The following is a 16,475-nucleotide window of genomic DNA, read 5'->3' as shown; positions in this document are numbered from 1 at the left end:
ACATTTTGGTGAGGTACCGATGTTTAGTACTGTAAGGAGCCCCAGGCCGTTCCTGAGTGAAGGAGTGGAACATCTGCCAGTTTGAACTGAGGTAACGGAATGTGAGGCAACTGGCAGTTGGAACAGAGCTCTTTTCAGATGGGGAGGGGAAGTAGAATCCTTAGCATCAGAGTGTGTTAATTACTGTATAAGAAATACTAATGATCTGATGGTCATTTCAAAAAATCCTTTCTTAGCAAGCACCTAGATGCCAAGAGGAACATATGTGCCAAATTTCAAGTTTGTAGGCTTTATGGTTCTGGAGATTTCGTGATGAGTGAGTGGTATTTGGCTTTTATATATATAGATTTATATTGAAATATAAGCTACTTCTCCTGAAGGAATTCTAAAGCATCCTGAGAAACAAGGTAGAAAATCAGAAACCTATTTTGCAGAAGAACAAAAATTTGGAAAAATGCAAAGGCAGATTTTGATTCCTTGGGGTTATTTAAATAAAAATATTTATTAAATATTTAGCATTCCCAAAACACCATAATCATCAAAAATGAATATATTCTTCATGATAGAAAGTATTTGGAAACTTCCTGCCCTCTACAGCTCATTTAAACCCTCTTGCCTGCAGCAAAATAGTTAACATGGATTTTGGCCAGCTGGACTTCGTTGGTGAGAGCCCGATTCACAGTGTTTATTTATGTCACTTCTATTTTTGTATGTTTTCAGATGGTTTAATTATTACTGTTATTGTTAAGGAAGCAGGCTCCTTTACAGAATTGAAAAAGAATGACAAATCATTTCACAGGAAGCTGGGAAACTATTTTTTTGGGAGGGGGTGGAAATAAATGATTTGGATTGGGTTGATTTTCAATCTTGGCTTTCTTTTCCTGTAGGCCAGCCATTCAAGTTGGACCCTAAAATGGCTCATAAGAAGTTGAAGATCTCCAATGATGGACTTCAGATGGAGAAAGACGAAAGCTCCTTGAAAAAGAGTCACACCCCCGAGAGGTTCAGTGGAACAGGCTGCTATGGGGTCACGGGGAATGTGTTCATTGACAGTGGATGCCATTATTGGGAGGTAACCCTAGGAACCTCCACCTGGTAAGTGGGTTGCGTTGGATAAGAATGGGCTCCCCTAATGGGTTGCGTGGATAGGTTGAGGTTGTGTATTCTCTTCTTTCCCCATCATAAAACAAAGATAATTCAAAAGGGTTCACAAAACCAGTGCAATGCAAGAGATTCAAAGTCATCAGTGGTAGGCCCAGTGGTACCTCTGTTTTCTATCACCCAAATGTTAGAAGAGGGACCCACAACCTGTGTGTTCTGACCGAGGCTTTCCAAGAGCATGAAGCAAACTCCTTGTCGCGGCAAAAACCCCTTTTATTAATTTACAGTGAATTCTGCTCATTCACATCCAGCAAAGTCTTTTGAGGGAGGATTTACAGTCAGAGACCTTATCTGGCTTGGAGAGCTGCCAGGCTGATATCTGCAAAACTTGGCAAGGAGTCTCGGAGAGCCAGGAACCAATTAGTGAACTAATTGTCTCCTGCAAACCCCATTCCCCTTTCACTCCTCTTTTATTTCCTCTGGGAGGGGCCATTCATTGTCTACCTGTGGCCTTACTTCCAAGTTGACCCCTGTTCTTTAGCTGTTCCCTTCGTCTGGCAACTCTCCGCATGTGCACACTGGGAACAGGCTCCAGCTGTTTTTCTGCCTCACTGTTGTCTGACTCTGAAGGCAGCTGGTAACTGGCATAGGACCCTGGCCCCCTCTTTGCCTCCGACACAGAGCCCTCATCAGAGTCTTCCCCAGACTCCAGGACTGGCCCATGTTCCTTCCCAACCTCCTCACTGTCCGAATCCGCTGCCAGCTCTGCTGGCTGCTGGCAGGCCACAACACTGTGAGCCACAGCCCAATACTGGCACAAGGCCCATTTGCAACCAGGACTGTGTGAACAGCAGGCTGAGGCATGCGCGCAGGCGCAACATGGCTCACCCAACAGTGGCCAGCCCACTCATGCAGATGCTGACCTTTGCAGTCCCACCCACAAATGAAGCTGTGTGCACGCAGGCGCCTGTCTCTGTCACTGGTTTAGTCATGATAAATCAAATTAACTCTACACTAGGCTAAAATAGAGTTGGCCGCTTTGTGGTTCAGTATGTGGTGTAAATAACCCTTGAGAAGTGACATAGCATTTATACAGTAGATACCTGCAGAGCCAGATTATTTCAGGACCACGGAGAGCTCTTTGTATGGAAGGGTATGCTACTGTAATTTAACTTTTAAAAAGCTGTTGTTTTAGTATTGGCTTTTGACTACAAAGGTCTCAAGGAAGCTGAAGATTCTAACTCCGCTCCTGCTGGCTGCTGGTTCAGGATAAAAGCTGTGCCCCTTTCTGAAGTCTTAAAGTTTGCCCAGGTTAAACATAAAGCATCTAAACATCTAAAATGTCTAAAACATGTGAAGAACAGTTGCAGGAATTGGGTATGTCTAGTCTAGTGAAAAGAAGGACCAGTGGTAATATGATAGCAGTGGTCCAATATTTGAGGGGATACCACAAAGAAGAGGGAGTCAAACTATTCTCCAAAGCATCAGAAGGCAGAACAAGAAGCAAAACTAATCAAGAACAGAACCAACGAAGAATTAAGGAGACATTTCCTAATTGTTGAGAACAATTAATCAGTGGAACAGCTTGCCTCCAGAAGTTGTGGGTTTCCAACACTGGAGGTTTGAAGAAGAAACTGGACAATATTTTGTCTGAAATAGTGTAGGGTTTTCTGTTTGAGTCAGAGGCTGGACTAGAAGACCTCCAAGATCCCTTCCAATTCTGTTAGTTTGTTGTGAAAATGGCATTCTTGGAATCTAAGCTGTTTTATAACAGGATGGCTATGTCTGGAAACTGGATTATTCAAAAGGGGGTGATGTTGAGTGCTTCTCTTGAATTGGGCAATCTAGAGCTCATTTTCCCATAGGCTTTTTCTGGGCTCCTGAATTTAAGGATGGACCCTTTGATAGCCAAGGGGAAGAAGTAGCTATTTAATCCTTGCCCAGTAGCAATAGCAATAGCAGTTAGACTTATATACCGCTTCATAGGGCTTTCAGCCCTCTCTAAGCGGTTTACAGAGTCAGCATATTGCCCCCAACAACAATCCGGGTCCTCATTTTACCCACCTCGGAAGGATAGAAGGCTGAGTCAACCCTGAGCCGGTGAGATTTGAACAGCCGAACTACAGAACTAGCAGTCAGCTGAAGTAGCCTGCAGTGCTGCATTTAACCACTGCGCCACCTCGGCTCATAGAGTAACGGGAAGAATCTGTCCCACATTCATGGCAGCAGAATTAGTTCTTCAGGAAGAGCGTCTCTCTCTCTCTCTCTCTCTCTCTCTCTCTCTCTCTCTCTCTCTCTCTCTCTCTCTCTTTGTGTGAGTGTGTGTTTCTCTCTCTGTATGTTTCTCTCTCTGTTTCTCCCCCCTTTCTGTCTTTGTCTCTCTGTGTGTGTTTCTCTCTCTCTTTGTTTCTCTCTTTCTCTCCCTGTTTTTTCTCTCTCTGTTTCTCTCTCTGTTTTCCCTCCCTCTCCCCCTCTCTCTGTTTTTCTCTCTCTTTCTGTCTGTGTTTCTCTCTGTGTGTGTTTTTCTCTCTCCTTGTTTCTCTCTCTCTCTGTTTCTCTCTCTCTGTTTCTATATATGTATATGCTTCTCTCTCTCTCTCTCTCTCTCTCTCTCTCTGTTTCTTTCTCGCTCTCTGTTTCTTTCTCTCTATATATATATGCTTCTCTCTTGCTCTCTCTGTTTCTTTCTCTCTTTCTGTCTGTGTGTTTTTCTTTCTCTCTCTGTTTCTATCTCTCTGTTTCTCTCTGTTTCTCCCCCTCTCTCTGTTTCTCTCTCTCTCTCTCTGTTTATCTCTCTGTTTCTCTCTCTATATATATGCTTTTCTGTCTCTCTTTCTCTCTGTTTCTCTCTCTCTGTTTCTCTATATATATATATGGTTTCTCTCTCTCTTTCTCTCTCTCTTTGTTTTCTCTCTCTGTTTCTCCCCCCTCTCTGTTTCTCTCTCTCTCTCTCTGTTTCTCTCTCTGTTTCTCTCTCTATATATATGCTTCTCTCCCCCCCTCTCTCTCTGTTTTCTCTCTCTCTCTGTTTCTGTTTCTCTCTCTCTTCCCTGGAAACTCGTGTTTCTCTGAGACCCATTTCCATTCAGCCTCTTCCACTGGAGGGCTTCATTTAAAAATCACGCACTGGCAGCAGGAGTGGCACACGGGCCGTGTGTACTCTTCCCAAGGTTCATGGGCAACGCACCCACTCGCTCTGCGCTGCAGGGAAGGAGGGCAGGAATAATTGAGCTGGGCTACGGCTGCGATTCAAAGCGGCCCTCGGGCGTGTGTCATACAGAAATGCACTGATCAAAGGCACAGCAGGGACCTGCGGCTTTCAGTGATTGCAATTGAAATGTCATCAGCCCCCATCTCCTGCGGGAAGTAGCTATGGCTGCCCTTCTCTAAGCCAATCTCCATTCTTCTTTTGTCTTCCTCCCACAAAGCCATGGACTTCAGTTTAAAGAGAAGGCTGTTTTGGGAGCCCACAGAGTCAGGAAGTTATTTCAAACCAGGTCTTCATGAAAACACGTTATCAGTTCCTAATGTCTTCCATTATGTTTTCACCGTGTTATTAGTGAAGAGTCTCTTTCATTGGAAGAGCGGAGTAGCGGATCAAAGGTTGAGCTACTTTGCTTTGCAAAGCAAAGCTTAGAAAGGACTGTGAGGCTCGATAAACACAAAACTTTTACTAATTGCCAAGTCGTGATAACTCTATTTTTCACGGTGAGCTCCTTTAAAAAAACAAAAACAAAATAGGCCTTTGGGATTTTTTGGGACATTCAGGGCTTGAAATTGTCTTGTTATTGTAGTAATAGTTGTAACTATTGTTGTTGTACAACAATAGCGGTAACTATTACTAATAGTGGTAATTAGCTGTAACTAATTATTACTATTAGCACTAGAAATAGCACTTAGAATTATATACTGCTTCGTAGTGCTTTACAGCCCTCTCTAAGCGGTTTAAAGTCAGCCTCTTGCCCCCAACAATTTGGGTCCTCATTTTACCCACCTCGGAAGGATGGAAGGCTGAGTCAACTTTGAGCCAGTCAAGATCAAACTACTGGCAATGGGCAGAGTTGGTCTGAAATTCTGCATTCTAACTAGTGTGCCATCATGGCTCCTTCCATCCATCCTTCCTTCCTTCCTTCCTTCCTTCCTTCCTTCCTTCCTTCCTTCCTTCTTTTCTTCCTTCCTTCCTTCCCAATAGCACTTAAGCTTATATACCATTTTACAGCCCTCTCTAAGTGGTTTACAGACTCAGCCTATTGCCCCCCAAAATCTGGGTCCTCATTTTACCCACCTCGGAAGGATGGAAGGCTGAGTCAACCTTGAGCCTGGTGAGATTTGAACTATTGAACTGCAACTAGCAGTCAGCTGAAGTAGCCTGCAGTACTGCACTCTAACCACTGCGCCACCTCACTCTTACTGTGCAACTTACTATGCAACTATTACTGTAGTAATAGTGGTAACAGTAGTTGCGGAGTGACACAACCATTGCTGTAGTTATAGTTGTAACTATTGTTCCTGTAATAATAGTTGTAACTAGTTATAACAGGTATAACTACCTGTTATAACTAGTATCAACTTACAACCCTAATTGGACCGCAATTTCAGTTGCTGAGCAAGATAGATGTTAAGTGAATTCTGCCCCATTTTACGACCTTTCTGGTCACAGTTGTTAAGTGAATCATTGCAATTGTTAAGTTAGTATCAGGTGGCGAGGTGGCACAGTGGTTAAATGCAGCACTGCAGGCTACCTCAGCTGACTGCAGTTCTGCAGTTCGGCTGTTCAAATCTCACCGGCTCAGGGTTGACTCAGCCTTCCATCCTTCCGAGGTGGGTAAAATGAGGACCCAGATTGTTGTTGGGGGCAATATGCTGACTCTGTAAACCGCTTAGAGAGGGTTGAAAGCCCTATGAAGCGGTATATAAGTCTAACGGCTATTGCTAATTGTTGAGTGAATGTGGCTTCCCCCCATTGACTGCTGTCCGAAGGTCACAAAATGGAACCCTATCATGTGACTCTGGGAAAATGCAACCATCATAAATATGAGTCATTTGCCAAGTGTCTGAATTTTGATCATTGTGACTGTGGGGATGAGCGCTGTGGTTGACCTTGGAGGGGGAGCAGGGAGGGCGACTGGGTGGGCATGGCCACCTTGATGCCACTCTCCAAACTGCTGCCATGTTTCCTCTTCTGGGTAGACCTGGCCGAAGCTGTATTGTGTAGATGGGGCCGAAGCCGCACCGGGTAGACTGGGCTGAAGCGACATCAGCTGGCCCCCTACATTTTCCAGGCTGGCCCTGTGAGCCTTGTGGATTCTGGACAGCATCCCATAAACCTTCCCTATGCAGGAGTAGACTGCCCTTCATAGACCAGGAAACATAGTTTGTTCCATCCAACCGAGTTATCATCGATAGGCTTGATGATGGGTCGCTCGCCATCTTCTCCAGGATAGTAACAATCACTACAATAAACAGCTGTCTGTATATGGTATTGCGTATCAACACCAACTCTCCTTTAGCTACGTCTGGTATAACCTGGGCCCATAACCAGTGTTAGGTAAGCTCCCCATTGGGAGAGTGAGTGCATTCAGAGAAGCATTGTGAGAGTTGTGTTGGAGAACACACAAACCAGCATACAGAAACACTGCAGTTTAAATAGGCTTTTACTTTCGTGGAAATAGAGGTATCAGAGTCCATCAAACAGTCCAAGTCATACACGGATAAGATAGTCAGTCATCAATGTCTTTCAGTTAAGAGATAATCCAAATAACATAGTCCATAATAATACAAACAGTCCGGTACTCAAAGTTTGCTAGCAGTTGCAAAGCTTACAATAGCTCACGGCACTTTCTAACAGCCAGCTTCCAAAACACTCAGATCAGATCAGCCCAGCATCTAATAAACAGAGAGCTAACAGTCATTCTGGCTCCCTCTTATGGCCGATTGAGGAAACAGCAACCAATCACATTTTACAGTATGATTTAAAGAAACAGGTACAACATTGTTACATGATTTATATATTGCCAACCCAACCGTTAGATTATATTCCTAACAACCCCTGTTATAGGCTCTCCCTTATAGAATTACAACCCTTTTCTGCTTCACCTGATGTATGCAGTGGATGAGAAAGGTGGGAGGAGCTTCGGTGCAGGTTTGGGGGACTGCAAAGAAAGATCCAACTTAGCAAGGCAAGAGCTAAAGAGAGTGAAATGCACCATCCTAATAGCTGGACTGTGAAATAGGAGTGCACACTTCACCGTTCTCCCATCATTTGCATTTGACGCAGCATGAAATTAAGAATTCTACACACCTGCTTTAACAACAGCCAGAAGTCGATGGGCATAGCTGGGCGATTAGCTTTTTTGTGATGGGAGAATTCTCTGCCCTCCCCCCTCCCCCCTCTCCACATACTTACACACAAACACACACAGACACATCCCTACCTCTGTATGTGCATGCCCAACCATACTTTGTTTTGTTTGATCAAGGTAGAAATTCCCACGGCAGCTTGGCAAGCATTACAGTGGGAGCAGAACTAATGCAGGGACTTTGAAGCACAACGTAAAAGGGCTGTAGAATGAGAAACCCCAAACCATGCAAAAATTGGGTTGGGTACTTTAAAAGTCTGGGGAAAGTAAAAGTATGTTTTCCTTCCACGATTTATTTGATTTGGTCATTTTTACTCCCGTAAAGTGAGGATGTCAGTGTTCCAAGTAATGCGCCCATTGAAAGCACCTCTGAGGCAGGAAGATTACTCAAAGAACAATTTATTGGATACGTCATATCTGCACAACTGGAGAAAACGGACTCTAACTAAAAAGCGAAAGTTCCCCCTTTCCCCCTCCCCAGGCATCAATCATATTGTCCAATACAGTAGAGTTATTCTACTCCTCCTCTTCCCCCTCCACCTGTTGAAATGTCTTTGGTTCCCACAGAAAAACCTTTTATTTTGACTACAAAACCCCAGCTATTCCCCCGCTCTTGTGGCAACCCTGAAGCGTTAAAAATGGCCTCAGCTAGGTTCACTTCAGGGTTGACAGAGGGTGGATATTGCTCACTATGATCTGCAAAACAATTCTGTCACTCTCTCAGACTGATGAAGGGATGCTGCTTTTCTGTGTCAAGCCCAAACCCCGAAATGAGCCAATGAAATATATTTGACTCCAATCCTTTATTTGCTTGTATCTAATGGACAGAATCTTGCCAGATTAAAGCAATAGTCTTCTAGCCCACTAGATACATCCTGGGAGATTCTAGTCTGAACATTTCCCCCACCCCTGCCCCCACCCCCAGTTTGGCACTGCACATTCTCTTGATCTGGGCTTCTTTCTGGGAAGGCTGTCGTCCTCTTTTAATGACCCCATAATCCCTTGCGGGGTGGAGTTTGGGCAACTGAATGGAGCTGAGTGTTTAGTGGCTGGATGCCCTTCCTGTCACCAATGCAAAGTTTTTTTTCAGCAGATATATTCTCAGAGTGCCCAGAGAGACAAAAATATCTGACAGGGCTCGGCAACCTTAAACACTCAAAGTGCCACAAAGGTCCTAACCGGAAGCCCCCTGTTCAATTCTGGAGCCAACCGGAAGTCCGGTTCCCCCACCATAGAGTCTCCTCCTAGTACGGCATCCTTATTCCTCTACCTGTCCTAACTGAAAGCCCTATCAATTGTGGAGCCGACTGACGACAGGGAGCCACAATAGTGGGATGAAAGAGCCACATGCGGCTCCAGAGCCACAGGTTGCTGACCCCTGACCTAGGATCAAACTCACAGCCTCCTGAGTGTGAGGCGAGAGCTCCACCTCTAGGCCATTGCACTATTCTTCTTTCTTGGAAGACTGTGACTTGGTCCAATCCTCCCCCTCTGTTGCTACAGGGGTACATTCCATTACATTTTGCCTCGTTTCAACCTGTATATGACTCTTGGTCCCCCTTCCTGTTTCTCCAGGTACGCCATCGGCATTGCCTACAAATCAGCCCCTAAGAATGAGTGGGTCGGCAAGAACTCCTCCTCTTGGGTTTTCTCCCGCTGCAACAACAGCTTTGTAGTGCGGCATAACAACAAGGAGATGCTCCTTGATGTTCAGCCCCAGATGAAGCGCTTGGGCGTCCTTCTGGACTATGACAACAACGTCTTCTCCTTCTACGATCCTGCCAACTCGCTCCACCTCCATACGTTTGAGATTGCTTTCATCCTGCCTGTCTGCCCTACTTTTACCATTTGGAACAAATCATTAATGGTCATCACGGGTCTCCCTGCTCCAGACTTTATAGACTACCCAGAACAGCAGGAATGCAACTGCCGGCCTCAAGAGTCTCCGTATGTATCAGGAATGAAAACCTGCCATTGAGGACTCAAGAAGTCCCTGTCTTTCCAGCCAAGCCTCTGGAGCAAACTGTGCAACCAGATGGGGGCAATGACCTCATGTGTGTTTTGGAGGCAGTTGGCAGCCTGCAAGCCTCCCTCTTACTGAAAGTCCACCGCTTGTGGTGCATCCCTCGTGGCGCATCCGGTGCGGGTGGCATTTCATGGACCGGATTTTTAAAACTTTATTTTTTTTTGATAGCACTACTGAATTGTCTCCAATGGAGTTGGCATGTCTTGTTTGTTCCTGACAAGAGGAAGGGTACCATGGCAGGGTATGGAGAGGAGTCGTGCCATCTCAGCTGCATGGGAATCCAAAGCGCAACGTGGGTTTGGTTTTGTAAACAGACAGAGGAGTCTGAGGGGAGGGAGGGAGGGACCCACTGGGTCTCTAAGATGTCATTTGGGGAGAATTGGAACCCAACGAAATTGGAACCCAAGCCATTGCCTAGAAAATACAGGTCTGGGTGCTCTATTGCCCCATAACAATCATACATGGGGGAGATGGGGGGGGCAACATGAATTTAGCACTCTGCAAATGTTCATCTTGCACATTAACAGATATATGACCAAGGGAGTTAGCCCATTTGTAATGGCCCTTTCCCAAAGCCCTATCCCCAGATTTTGTCATCAGCCATATTCCTTCCAAATCATATACCCTGTTTCCCCCAAAATAAGACCTCCCCGGATAATAAGCCCAATTGGGCTTTTGAACGCATGTGCTAAAATAAGCCCTCCCCTGAAAATATTGCAACACAGCAGCAGCCATGAGGTGACCATGCTTACCACCACCTGCACTTCAAAAATAATAAGACTTCCCCGAAAATAAGGCCAAGTGCTTATTTCCAGGGTCAAAGGAAAATAAGACTCTGTCTTATTTTGGGGGAAACACAGTATTCTCAAGCACAGTGGCTGTAAACAAGGATTGGCCCATAGACTTCTGCATGTACTGTAGATCAGTTCCACTTGGCTGGTGTTTAACACTGAACATGTAGAGGCATGAGGAGAACATTTGGTGCTCCATAAGTGCAGCCCGCTTTCTTGCCAACCTGGTCTGAATGAAAGGCGATGAGATCCATGCAGACCTCTTCTATGCACCCAGTGTGAAGATATTGCAAAAGCTTGGCTGAAGCTTTATTTGTGCATTTTGACACAGAGTGGGAGCCCGCTGCTGCTAGCGGACTAATTGACCTTCCTACCCAGAAGCGCCTTCTGGGCAGGGAATTTTGTAAACAAGTGGAAAGTCCAAGAGCTGTAAGGAATGTATTTTATTCAGAAATGGGTGATGTGGTGCTGGCCTAAAAGCTAAAATAATGTTGACTTTTGAGATGCAATAGAGTGTCTTCCTTAGGTCATAGATTTCATTAGAGGAAAAGTGGCCAGTACCCAACCTAACCCAACCTAACAACCCAACCCAAACCCAACCCAAACCAACCCAAACTCAATTGAACCCAAACCCAACCCAACTCAACCCCAAACCTAACCCAAGCCAACCCAAACTCAATCAAAACCCAACCCAACCAACCCCAACCCAATCCAACCCCAAACCTAACCCAAACCCACCCAAACTCAATCGAACCCCAACCAACCCAATGCAGGAAATGTAAGAGGAGGGATTTCAGTTTAGGACCTTTTGGGAAGCAACAATTTATTTGATAAAGTTAGCATCCCAGACTAGTGGTATCTAAAAGGATTCTTCCATTCTATTTGCTGGTGTTCCATTTGTCCCACCATCTGGTTCAGATCATTTGATCTGAGGTTGGTAGCTCTTCCTTTTTTCTGGGACAAGTCATCCTTGTTGCTTCCTCTTCTAGAGCTTTCCATCCTAGTAGAAGCAAGTCAGCTGATTCAGTTATGACCTGGGAGGGGCAGACTAAACTTCAGACTATTGGAAAAGTGATGGGGGGGCATTGCAAGCGTCCAAAATGAATACAGGAGACCTCCCAGAGATGTGACACTTCTGTTTGGCCTTTAACTTAACCCCGCCCCATTAAATCGTTAAATATTGCACTGCAGAATGTAGGCTGTTTTTAACTGCTGAATTTCTTGGCATGGCTTGGATACCTGAAATGATAGGCTTCCCATGGAATGCCTGCTTGTGATGTAGGAAAAGAGGGGAACTGGAGCCCCCCAACTGTCTACCCCAGACCCGGGGAAAGCTGTTTCAGATTGCAGCCCATTGCTGCGGCTTCCAGAAATGTCATACCAGACCATTCTGTGTCTGGTGACGAAGTGGCACTAACTGCCCTATGGAGGAAAGCTTGAAATGTCTCGGTTTTCTTCTTGGTTCAGTATGCTCAACATTTGGGCATTTTTCTTCCTTGGGGGAATGTGGTTTCTGTTGCTTTAGGGGAGGGGGTTCAAAGGAAAAACATGGGAGAGCATGATATTATTCAGGTTTTGTATTGTGTTTGCCCTCAGGTAATGTCCTACGATGCAGGGAGACGTTAATTGAGATGTTGGCAGATCAAATGTATTGCCTTTGGAAGTTTTGGGTGGGAAGCCATTGTTACAAAGAAGTAGCCATCACACCACAGTATTTGATGTTCTGTATCTATGGGTGGGTGCCCTACAGGGTTTACTCTACAGCAGGGGTGTCAAACTCAAGGCCCACAGGCCAGATCTGGAAAATGTAAGGGGCCAGCCTATGTCTCTTTGACCTGCTCTACTTGTGTCGCTTCAGCCCAGTCTACTCATGTCACTTTGGCCTGGTCTTCCCAATGCAAAGATAAGACATGCCAGCAGTTTGGGGAGTGGTGTCAAGCTGGCCACGCCCACCCAATTGGTCATGCCCCATGAGTGGCATCAAGCTGGCCATGCCCACCCAGTTGGCCACAATCACCCAGTCAGCAATTCCTGAAGTAGCCCCCAAAGTCAACCACAAGCTGTGGTGGGATTCATTTTTTTTTACTACTGGTTGTGTAGGCATGGCTTTATGGGCGTTGTGTGGCCTGGTGGGCATGGCTTTGTGGGTGTGGCAGGGATAGGATACTGCAAAATCCCCATTCCCTCCCTATCCCACTCACCTGCTTTCCAGCTCTGTTCTCCTGTTCAGCACAACAAAAGAAGATCAGCTGGGAGGCAGAGGGGGGCATGGCCAGCCGACTTGCTGGTTCTCCAAACTACTCAAAATTTCCGCTACTGATTCTCCAGAACCTGTCAGAACTGGCTGAATACCATCTCTGACCACAGCCCTGATGCGGCCCTCAATGAAATTGAGTTTGACACCCCTGCTCTACAGCAATGGTCAAGACTTTTATGATTGCTGCTAAATTTGTCACCTCCTCAACCTGTAAGGTCAGCTACAAAGATTGATTTCCTTCAAGTTGCATGACTGAAATGGCTCATTGTTTTAGAGCGAGGGTTGTTTCTTTTTTTAAAAAAATAATAATTGGGTCAGTCAAAAGGAGTGGCCTGGAATAAATGAGAGGGCATCCTCACCATCAATGAGCTTGTGCCCAAATATCAAAGTCCAAGAGCACTGTGATGTGGTAGTGGTGTCCCTGTTGTATTTCCTGCTAAATTGTGTGCACATTATTGCACAGAATTCAACAGCCCATCTTAAACCTCCAAGAATCTCATTTTAAAAAGTAAGCAAACAGTAGCTTAGATCACTAGCTTTTCTTTATAGTTGCAGAGTGACTTAAAATTGTAGAAGCAAAGGCATCTTCAGAAGGCCCTGCAATTAAAAGTTGGAAAATATGAGCTCTTCATAATTTTCCTTCCTCTGATGCACAAGACTCCATGGTGTCCTGCACCCATGATAACCTCTTCTTATCTCCATGATCTCACCTTCTATCTCCAATCCAGATCTCTCACGGTTTCTGTTTCGTATGAACCTGCCTCATTGCCCTGCCACAGTGCTCAGGTTCAACCAATAGAGAGGCAAGATGGGACATTATGCAAGAGGAAAAATATGGCCGCAATCTATTTTGATGATTTGCTCTCCTTTCAGAATGCAGTTTCTTGATGTTGAGTGGGAGGGGAGAAAGATACTCCTACAGCACAGAGAGACACTGAAGAAGTTTCATTGTTCTGTTTTCATTAGTTTGTCATAGATGCCTTCTTCTGTAGCATTTAAATTCTCTCTCTCCTCCCCTCCCCTCCCCTCCCTTTTCCCCTTCCCTTCCCTCCCCCTTTCCCTTGCCTTATCTGACCTCCCCTTTTCCCTTACCCTTACCAGAGGTGGGTGGCTCCTGGTTTTACCAGAAGGTGGCGCAGTGGTTAGGGTGCAGTACTGCAGGCCACTTCAGCTGACTGTTATCTGCAGTTCAGCGGTTCTAATCTCACCGGCTCAAGGTTGACTCAGTCTTCCATCCTTCCGAGGTGGGTGAAATGAGGACCCAGACTGTGGGGGTGATAGGCTGACTCTGTAAACCACTTAGAGAGGGCTGAAAGCCCTATGAAGCGGTATATAAGTCTAACTGTTATTGCTATTGCTATTGCTATTACTACTGGTTCGCTGCATGCACGTGCGCAGCTCAATGTAAATAGTTATTTCCGCATGCGCAGAACAATTTACAGTGAACTGTGCATGTGTGTGCACTACTAACAACATGCCAGCAAGGGCAGTGGTGACCGGGGAACCGGTTCGGGGCATGGCCAGCCTGGGTTGCTGCCAGTTCTGCGACCCAGGCCTAAATTCCACTATTGGTTCGGCTGAACCGGGCCAAACCAGGAGCAACCCACCTCTGCTTCCCACCCTTTTCCCTTTCCTTTCCTTTCTTTCCCTTTCCCCTTATCTTCCCTTCCCTGCCATTGTCCCTTTTCCTTCCCTTCTCACCCTTTCCCCCTTCCGTTCCCTTATCTTCCCTTCTCTCCCCTTTTCCCTTCAGTTCCCTTCCCTTCCCAGTTCCCACCATTTCCCCCTTCCCTTGCGTTATCTTCCCTTCCCTGCCATTTTCCCTTTCCTTTCCACCCTTTCCCCCTTCCCTTCCTTGCCACTTTTCCTTTCCCTTCCCTTATAAGAGCCAAGGTGGCGCAGTGGTTAGAGTGCAGTACTGCAGGCCACTTCAGCTGACTGCTAACTGCAGTTCGGCGGTTCAAATCTCACTGGCTCAGGGTTGACTCAGCCTTCCATCCTTCCGAGGTGGGTAAAATGAGGACCCAGACTGTGGGGGCGATATGCTGACTCTGTAAACCACTTAGAGAGGGCTGAAAGCCCTATGAAGCGGTATATAAATTGAACTGCTATTGCTATTTTCCCTTCCCTCCCCTTTTCCCTTCAGTTCCCTTCCCACCCTTTCCCCCTTTTCTTCCTTTCTTTTCCCTTCCCTTCTCTTATCTTACTTCCCCTTTTCCCTTTCCTTTCCATTCCATCCCCTCCTATGAGAACTACCTCATTGCACACACTTCCAGATGGAGATAAAACAGGGAGCTTAGATTATGGTTAGGGGTTGGGTAACTTGATGCTTTCTAGCCACTGTGAGATTCATTGCCCATAAACCTAAACACCATGGATTATGGGGATGGCAACCCAAAATATTGGAAGGGCCCCAGGTGTCCTTCCTCTGATGGGGGAGAACGGCCGCTTGCCCTCCGTTCTCCTTCTCTAGAGAACCCACCAGCAACTCTTTTGGTTTTCCTGCTTCTGCAAAGCTGCTCTACCATGTATGTCAGCTTGGCAATATTCTGCCCCATCACCTGTGCTCTTATTTCCCCCCCCCCAACATACACACACACCTTATATAAGCATATCATCCTCCAAACGGCTGGGCCTGGAAAGATATCATGTAAGTCCTAAAGGCCAGAATTAAAAGAGGCAAATGAGGAATTAAGAATTGCCCTTTTTGAATCGGTCTGGCCTGGCTTGTCTCAAGATACACCTGTCTACCAAAAAAAAAATGGGGGGGGTGTCCGGAGGCAAAACTGGAGCTTGTCCATGGGTTAGAATGATGTTTCAAAAGTCTGATGAGGCCAGCTTTAAACAACCTGCCAAGAAACTGTGGGTGTTTGGAAGAGAATGGCATGAAGTCTTGTTTAGAGAGCCATGGCATATTCTGCTAAATTTTTATGAGCTGAATAAATATTATGCAGCATGAAGTCTCTCCAGGCAGTGACCTTAATGATGGGAGAGTGAGGCATCTCTGCACAGAAGCCCTTCCAGGGGTTTAGAGGACAGCTGCTTCCATCTCTTTCTCTGCTCTAACATCTCCAGACGATGTCCTCACATCACCCCCATTCAACCAGCCAGGCTGATTTCGTATTATCTGTTTTTCTCCTCTTGTGTTGACCTCTGATTCCAGCTGGCAGATGTTTGTGCCAGGCCTCCAGCCATCCTCTCATATTCCTTCCACTTGTCACATCGTCCTGACTGTGCGGGCTGCTTCAGGGATTTTCTCCTGGGGCTTTCTGTAGGAAAACGGAGTGCTTCCCCAGGGATGATGGATCTGGCTTTGAGAGGAGAGAATCGACTGAATCCAGCTCAGGCAAAAAGCAAAGAAGTCCCAGCAGTGAAGGAATGGTTATCATCAACTGAACTGCTTTTCTAGCTACCCTCGTGGGAATGGTTGACCAGGAAGTACCCCATTTTCCCAAAAATAAGACCTAAGTGGAAAATAAGTCCTAGCATGGTTTTTTCAGGATGCTCATAATATAAGCCCTAACCTCCCCCAATATAAGCCCCAGTTAAGCTCATCAGCCAGATGGATGCATTTAGTACCATATTTTCCCTGAAAATAAGACCTAACCAGAAACTAAGCCCTAATGCATCTATTGGAACAAAAAATAATAGAAGACCCAGTCTTATTTTCAGCAAAACATGGTAGCAGAGATGTCCCTTCTCCTACTGTCTGTTGCTTTACTTAATGAAGGCACAGTCAGATGTTATAACCTCTGAGGAATTATAAAATTGTATACCTGAAGGAGAGAGAAAGAAAACATGTGCACTTGGGGAAAGGGAGAAGCATTCTGCTTTAGTTAAAGAGCATCAGAATTGACTTCTGGAAGAGCCATGGTGGTTAGAGTGCAGTACTGCAGGCTACTTCTGCTGGCTACTGGTTGCCTGCAATTTGGCAGTTTGAA

General features: G+C 45.8%; 1 protein-coding gene across 1 annotated transcript in view; it reads left to right on the top strand.

Annotated features, from left to right (window-relative positions):
• Positions 1-10,179, top strand: part of MID2 (midline 2) — a 229,851-nt gene extending 219,672 nt beyond the window's left edge. The window contains exons 9-10 of the mRNA XM_032228641.1: positions 888-1,095; positions 9,036-10,179. Of these exons, the coding sequence (XP_032084532.1) occupies positions 888-1,095; positions 9,036-9,438 (611 nt within the window). The 3' untranslated portion in view covers positions 9,439-10,179. The remainder of the gene's footprint in view (positions 1-887; positions 1,096-9,035) is intronic.
• The last annotated feature ends 6,296 nt before the right edge of the window (positions 10,180-16,475 follow it).

The sequence above is a fragment of the Thamnophis elegans genome, chromosome 12 (assembly GCF_009769535.1).
Source record: "Thamnophis elegans isolate rThaEle1 chromosome 12, rThaEle1.pri, whole genome shotgun sequence".
NCBI classification, from domain to species: Eukaryota; Metazoa; Chordata; class Lepidosauria; order Squamata; family Colubridae; genus Thamnophis; species Thamnophis elegans.
The sequence above is the reverse complement of the archived record's forward strand: the minus strand, read 5'-3'. Positions and strand labels throughout refer to the sequence as shown.